The sequence below is a fragment of the Gregarina niphandrodes genome, assembly GCF_000223845.1.
Source record: "Gregarina niphandrodes unplaced genomic scaffold scaffold00032, whole genome shotgun sequence".
NCBI lineage: Eukaryota > Apicomplexa > Conoidasida > Eugregarinorida > Gregarinidae > Gregarina > Gregarina niphandrodes.
Window position 1 is genome coordinate 16,304 of NW_011645801.1, and position 7,742 is coordinate 24,045.

The 7,742-nt window shown below is 49.1% G+C and overlaps 3 protein-coding genes across 3 annotated transcripts; 1 reads left to right on the plus strand and 2 right to left on the minus strand.

Annotated features, from left to right (window-relative positions):
- Positions 1 to 544: 544 nt before the first annotated feature.
- Positions 545 to 2,191, plus strand: GNI_128160 (aspartyl protease; the record flags this gene model as incomplete). Its single annotated transcript, XM_011133763.1, has 2 exons — positions 545 to 1,284; positions 1,393 to 2,191. 2 exons carry the CDS (start codon positions 545 to 547, stop codon positions 2,189 to 2,191), a joined length of 1,539 nt encoding a protein of 512 aa, XP_011132065.1.
- Positions 2,192 to 2,280: 89 nt separating this feature from the next.
- On the minus strand, positions 2,281 to 3,906 carry GNI_128170 (hypothetical protein; the record flags this gene model as incomplete). The annotated part of the gene is made up of 1 exon (XM_011133764.1): positions 2,281 to 3,906. The coding sequence occupies one exon, from the start codon at positions 3,904 to 3,906 to the stop codon at positions 2,281 to 2,283; it is 1,626 nt and encodes a 541-aa protein (XP_011132066.1).
- A 425-nt stretch (positions 3,907 to 4,331) lies between these two features.
- Positions 4,332 to 7,156, minus strand: GNI_128180 (cullin family protein; the record flags this gene model as incomplete). The annotated part of the gene is made up of 3 exons (XM_011133765.1): positions 4,332 to 6,752; positions 6,842 to 6,932; positions 6,993 to 7,156. The coding sequence occupies 3 exons, from the start codon at positions 7,154 to 7,156 to the stop codon at positions 4,332 to 4,334; spliced, it is 2,676 nt and encodes an 891-aa protein (XP_011132067.1).
- Positions 7,157 to 7,742: the final 586 nt, after the last annotated feature.

Below are 7,742 nucleotides of genomic sequence, written 5' to 3' on the forward strand. Positions count from 1 at the left end.
GCTCCATCCTGCCACTCCTCCCGACATCGTCCGCCACGGTTTCTCTTCCATTCACGTCTCTGCACAGCGGATATCCAATAGCTGTCATCCTCTTCGGTCTCTACACAGCGATGACTTGAGGCCGTCGATCCTTTCGCTTCTGTCCTTTTGCCTTTCGGCTTGTTTTCACCCGTGCCGCTCTCCCTCTTGACCCGCACAGCCTGGGTCCGCACTCTACTCCAACATAGTGATTCGCGTGGAGCACACGCCCCTATCACCGACGTCTCTTGCTCGGCGGGAAACGCGCTCCACCCCCGGTCACAGTTTCACACCCACCGGCCATGTCGCCCCAGCTCACCGCCGCCCCTGATTGCTAACTCCTGGCAATTGTAGGTCTTCGCCTCCGGGCCTCAACCACAGCCAACTCGCCAGGACAGGGCGTCGCCCGCCTGTATTTTTCAAACTCGGTGCACTTCTACTGTGAGTGGTGTATAGCGGTGGCTTCCTTCTTTACCAAGGGCGTGTGATATTACGGACCATTTGCCGCTGCCTGTTTGGTCAATCAATGATTACGGACAACTTGTTAGGTAGTTGTAGTTCGGCCCCCTCGAAAAGATATCGTAGAAGATGTATATACCTAGGTAGTGCGGCGACGGTGGTTGCGCTATGGGGAGGCCGACATTTGTCCAGAACGTGGGTAACTTCAAGAGCGGATGAACTGATAGCAAAACAGGTGGGAAAGGTTAGAAGTGCAACAAAGACGACGATTGAGATACCGATTAGGAAGCATCGAAGTGACAAAGCGTTGTTGAACCAAGTGGGAACCTATCAGCAGCAGGATGAATGGTTCCACCACTCCATGGGTTGCCTTAGCATGCAGTGCCGGTTGTACAATGCAGGCGGGTTCCTCCTTGACCGACCTTTCATGGGTGATTGGGTTGAAAACGGCGATGTGGACGAGTACGAGAGCGAGGACGGCTACGAGGACGAAGGAGGTAGTTTCAACAAGCCGATCTACGACTTCGAGAACACACAGTACTATGGGGTGGTCGGCATCGGCTCACCTGTGCCGCAAAATCTCAAAGTCATATTCGACACAGGGTCCAGCAACTTGTGGGTTCCGGACAGCGACTGCCTTTGGACGTGTTTAGGACACGATACATTCGACCCAGACAAGTCCAATACTTACTTACCCACGGACAAAAAATTTGAAATCAAATACGGCTCAGGATCCGTGAAAGGAGAACTGGCGAATGATAGTGTTTACATCGGGCCGATGCCCATAACTAACTTCACTTTTGGCGTGTACGTTGCACACCTGCCGCATTCGCTCACACATTATGAACGGGTATTGCAATCTGCACACACGCGCGCACAATTGAACACACGTGTGGCACATGGTTATTGATGCAGGGTTGATGATGCTCGCGGTATGGGACTGAACTATTATGTATCCCAATTTGACGGCGTTTTCGGTCTCGGTTGGTCCAGTATATCAGTGGGTCACCTGGACGTCCCAATCCCGGCGATGAAGAAGCAAGGATTGATTAAGGACGCAGTATTCGCTTTCCACTTGGGCACCAGAGACGGTGAGTCCGGAACACTGTCGATAGGAGGATACAAGGACAACGGTGCAATCACGTGGATACCGCTAGCATCGAAGGACTACTGGACAATAAGGCTAGAGCGGATGCAAATGGCTGTGAACATCACGGATACGGTTTCGGCAACCCATGATTCTTCAAGATCCGATTCAAGATCCGATTCAAGATCGGACTCATCGTCCGTGGCTGACTTGGAGGGTGGTCATCAGGAGTTGATACAGTTTGTCGAGAACTCTACAAGAGCGATTGTGGACTCAGGTACAAGTTTGATTGCTGCACCAATAAGCGTCGTGGAGAAGATATCTCGCCTCATTGGGGCCTATAAATTACCATGGGTATCCTCTATCCGGTTCGTTTCATGCGACAAAAAAGTCGATCTTCCAAACTTGGACTTCATCATTAACAACACCAGCTTCAGCCTTACGCCAGATGACTACCTCATACAGACTTCTACGAAGTCAAGTGTACCATGTGTACTTGGCATAACCCCCTTTGACCTACCGAACTCGTCGGAACCGATCATCATTCTCGGAGATGTCTTTATGCGTAGGTATTACTCCATCTTCGACTACGACAACTCGAGACTGGGCCTGGCGCCGTACGTTTAGACATGTTCTACACAACGTCAGTTTTCTATACAATGTTTTTGCTTGGGGTGGATCCTGCCTGCTCTCAAATGTTTGATTCCCACAAACTCTCAATTAAAGATTCGCTTCAGCCGTTCGCACAAAGTTGAGGTGGAGTTGTTTCTTCTCGTCGTCACATTTCTAGCAGCTGTCCGCTTCGCTTCTTTGTTTACACGAATTTCTGTTCTTGTGGTCGTGATGGGTGGTATTGGCTTTTCCCTCTTGAGAATTCCCTTTGGCCCACCTGCGGAGGTTTTTGTCCGTGCTGCTGCCTTCACAGCTGGTTTCTTGTTCTGGCTAAGCGAAGATTTGCCTGGTTCTAGAACTTTGTCGAACAAGTCATTTTCGGAGATTATCGGAAACTCCACAGTGTCTGGAAGGTCGCCTCTAATCACGATGGCTTCATCTATTTGTTTAATCTCTTCCGTTGTGAGTGCCATGAACTGTTCACTTTTATCGAGATACTTCACAACGCATACGTGGTATGGGTTGCTAACCCATTGATGTGCGGCGGCTAATGCTTTTGGTATCGACCCAAACTTTTGCTGCGCACCTCTCAACCACCGGAGATACTCGTAGTTGACTTGAGGCAAGCTGCCAAAGAATCGACTAGTCGTCGCGTCGCCGACTTGCACGTCGACTAGTGAGTTTAGGAAAGTAATCACAGCTGCCCTGCAGTACCGCACGTCAGCCGTGGCCGATGCGAAATGCCGCGGCTGTAAAGCCATTCCGACCGCTCTCAACAACACCGCATGACTCACAACCTCTTCCCGCACCCGACGGAGCTCTGAAAACATTTTTGCTTCCATCTTTCGCGTCTGTTCGATAGCGCGCTTCACTGTCGACGCCTCCACCGGAACTGACCCCCCGAAGAAATTGACGGAATACAGCTGGTTTTCCCACAACTGTCTCTGACCCACACTAGCTCGCAGAGCAAACGGAGAACTTCCGCGACCAGCAAAATGAACATCAGCTGTGGGTAGCTCAACGTACTCGATCAAAGGGCCAACCCTGCCACTCATTTCCCACACCACTTGATCCGTCTCCCGCTTCTGTTGCTCCACTTCGTCCACTAGTTTCTTCAGCGTTCGAGGCAACTGCGAGGAGTCCCTCTCCTGCTGCTGGCGAAATCGAGGCAGGGGGATACCGGACAGATACTCTTCCCATCGGTCACTCAAGCAGTCTTCGTTCCTTCGGTGGTCGTCGTTCCTTCGGTAATTCTCGTCTTGGTCCGCTGGCGGATCGTCGTGAGGTAGGAGACCATGTTCTTGGGCGAGGATGATTGCTCCGGATTCATCTCCACAGGCGGTCTTTAAGTGCTTAGAGAAAATCCCGTGAAAATTCGTGAGGGTTGCAGCTGGCACTAACAGGTCGTGCACCCGTCGGACAATGACATCTGACAATTGACTCACGACACTTTGGACCAGCGGTAGCAACTCCGCCTGCGCACTTTTCAACTTGAACACGGCTAGCCCTAGCTCCGCCAGCGGAAAGCGGTTGACGGCCTCACGGACACAGAGACTTCGGTCCAACGAACTTACGAACCACGGCTGACTATGAAAATAGGCAGCGATCCTCTGTAACCTGTGCTCATGTGCGGCAGCCGCCCCATCCGGACAGCCCCCCCAACCGTTCGCCAGTGCCAAGGCCCACGTCCGTCTTCCCGACCTTCGACCAGAGACAGGACTCGCCCGCATTTTTTGCACACCAAATTCGACCCCGCCCGACTCACCCCCTGACAAAATTCACTCCGAGATCGAGACTGTCTCTCTCTGTCGGACCGACAAGCGTTTTTTTTCCCGCCAGGGATTGCTCTCTCTCAACCGGAGCTTTCGACACTTCCAACAATGTGTAAACGACAGGGCTGAGATGTGTTCCATTTTAGGACTCCGTGTCATTAGGGCCGATCAACCTATTATGACCAGCCGACAATGAACAGCCAGGTCGTGGCATGATGCCACCGTGACATCAACCTCCTTACCTCCAGGACATTTTAGGGCACCGTCCTTGGAGAAGGACCCCGTCCTTCCTTGGAGAAGGACCCCGTCCTTCCTTGGAGAAGGACCCCGTCCTTCCTTGGAGAAGGACCCCGTCCTTAGGGGGGCACCGTCCTTGACTGCTTTTATGCCGAGTACAGGTATATTTGAGGGTCTTTGTCGTCACGAGCGATTATATCTTTTTCAATCAGTACTTCAATATTTTCCTTGATTTGTTTGACGGAAGGATGGAACATTGATAGTTGGCTAACACATTCGGCGACGAGTTGCTGGTGAGGAAATTCTTTCCGCGCTTTCATGATTCGTGTTAAACACGCTTGAATGCTGTGGCTTCTATCCTCTTGCACCGAGGGTTTGTGAGAGGTATCAGTATCTATAGGTAGAGGTAGTTTGAATCGTCTAATTTGGGACGTAAATTTGGCCACTCTGTATATATCTTCCTCTACCTTTTCTATCAGGGCGAACCTTGTATAAAGGGACTTTAAATATTTTCGCGTGTTCAACGAATCCATTCCTAAGATATCCGATAATTGCTCAGCAGACTTCGTTTTACCGTCATTAAAACACAAAAGTAAACCAGCCTGAGCAGCGGAACACACTATCAAATAATGCCGGTCAAAGGTCGCCTGCAAAATCGCCTGGCTGATGGAGTTATTCCAAACCAGCTTTCGATGCACTGTCTGAGTATTATACCAACTCTTAAAGTAACCCTGAGCTACCTGTATGACAACTGGTATCCTTACATTCAGAGCTGTTGTCTGCGGCCAATGTCCGGATGTTAATACCTGGACAGTGAAACACAACCTGTCAGGATCACTCAAGACCGATATATCTACATCGTCCCCTGATATATGATTCATATCATCCAACTTGATATCATCCATTTTCGTATCATCCATTTTCGTATCATCCATTTTCGTATCATCCATTTTCGTATCATCCATTTTCGTATCATCCATTTTCGTATCATCCATTTTCGTATCAACCGGTTTGCTGCCTGGTATCGAGCTTATGACGATCTTTTCATAGATCAACTTTTTCAGTTTGTCGGGCGTATTATGAATTCCAAGATCCTGCTTAACTTGTGTCTTCAAAAACTCCGTGAACTCCGCTCGGAATCCCATGCCACTGGAGACATCAAGAAGCATACCTTCGATTTTACTGGAATATGAATGACCGCACACATGTTTGAAAGTACTAATAAGCAACCTTTCAGTTTCATTAGGAGGTTCTTCAGCTCCCAAAAGCCTTTTCGATAATTGAGTTCTATATATTTCGGCAAACAAATCTTTATCAGAAATGTATGAAAATAGAGCAACAATGTGATTACAAACATCCACGACACCTTGCTGAGTAACCGGGAGCCCCGTAGATCCAGTAGGTGGTCTTCTAACAAGTTTATCGCACGCTGTACATATATAGCAGGCCATATGCACGCCACCAACATTTTTGTTCATAATATGGTTAAATGCTTCTTTGAATTTCACTTTGAACTGGAAGTCATTATTGAAGCAGCTGGCTAGATTTTCTGCGTACTTAACATGGTAATCTATTAGCGACTTGATAAAATGAAAATCACTGACATCAGGATTCATAAATGATGGAGGTACAGCATCAGGTGTGGCTTTTTCAATACCTTTAGCTTTCATGGCGGGATTCTTGATATTCGCAAGCTTGTTTTCTAAAATCAACATTCCTTTATCCTTCAAAAATGTTTCGAACACGTTTGCCATCAGACCCAACTCTTTTGTAGTGCACCTGCTAATGAGTTGATAGCATAGTGCCAAGTTATCCAAGTCGTCCTTCTCGAGCATACTATATATACCATCAGGCTTGCTCAACAATTTTTGCAATTGCGCTATAATACAGACATCTGTAATGCTGCTCTGTATCTCCAGACCCACGTCGCCTAGTAGCCACTCAGTTCTCAAGGACTCTTCAGCTATTATCTTTCTTAGCAACTGCAGATAATCCTTGAAGGTCAGGACGTCCACCTTAGCGATAGCCAGCTCCCTGTAAAACCTTTCGCTGGAAGCCGCAATAGTATTGCGGTAACGATTCAAGGGCTCATTCGTGAATGCGCTCCAGGAAACGATTGCCCCAATCACGGTCCTCATTACAGAAGTATCTATCACCGGCTTGTATGTCCAGCCACTACCATTATTCGACGGCGACAACTCTACTAGATCAACAACGGCGGAAGATTCGTTGGTCGGAGATTCGTTGGTCGGAGATTCGTTGGTTGATGAACCTGGTCCCCCCGCAGCTTCCTCCAGGGAAGCAAATCGATCACGTTCCAATTCCGTAGAAATAGACTGCAATATTATTTCTACCTCGGGTAGCATATACTCATTCACCCAGATTTTCGAACTGCACTTAAGCAAATTGTCCAGGCCGTTTAGACTCACATGGAACCGATCCAAGCAGCAGAATATATGATGCAACCAGGATACGAATACACCTTGTTTTTCCAAACAATCAGCCAAGACCTTAAGGTAATAAGCGGGGTCCTTTGAAGCGGCAGCTTCCTTCAATGCCGGAGCCATCTGCAAGAACAAAACATTTTCTGGTCTGGCGCAACCGTAAGGCACACACACTAAGACGCAGAGGAGGTTAAGGACATGGTAGGTCTTACACAGTCGCGAAAGAAAGCGTCAACGGTCTCCTCATACTTCCGATATATTTCATAACCTTGCATTTGCAGTGTGCTCATCTTATACACAAGTCTACATAGCAATAGTCCGTCCAGGACACGGAGGGCTTCATAGAGCGGGTGATTGCCTTACGTGTAAAGTTCAGAGTACTCTTCATTTGAGAACAATATAGTCTTAGGTCTCCCATCTCTGTCGATGACCGACGGGTATGCGGTTTCCCCTTTCATTAGGAAGTTGATGAGTACATCTATTCCTTTGTTCTGTATCACTTTCCACTGGGTCTCAAACGTGTCCATTCCGCTGAAACTTATTGGCCCACCAAAATGAGCCAAAAGGGAAAGAAGAGGAAACAACACAACAAAGGGCGGCCAGCTAACATCAAGGAGAAAACAGTCGCTGCATCTTTGCCTACGGACACAGAAACTCCACCTTTGGCTTCGTCCATAAAACCGACCAATGACCGTGTCGCCCGAGAGGCAAATGGCCAAGAGGCAAATGTCCAAGAAGCAAATGGCCAAGAGGCATATGGCCAAGAGGCAAATGGCCACGAGATGAACAACAAGGTGAATAGCGAAGAGCAGCCTGGAAGGAGCGTGCACGGGGGGATTCCAAGTCCGCCAGACGGGGTTCCGCCAGACGCTGTTCAAGTTGGTCAGGACCAAGACACATCTGAGCAAGATCCAGCGGAAAGAAAGGGAGGCTGCGAGTTGGAGGCTGAGTCTCAGTTTCCGACGGAGGACACCGCATGTGGTCCGTACGCGGTCAACGTCCCGGAGGACTCGTTCAGTACCGGGAGCCCGGAACCCTCGTTCAGTCCCGGGGACCCGGAACCCTCGTTCAGTTCCGGGGACCCGCAACCCTCGTTCAGTTCCGGGGACCCGC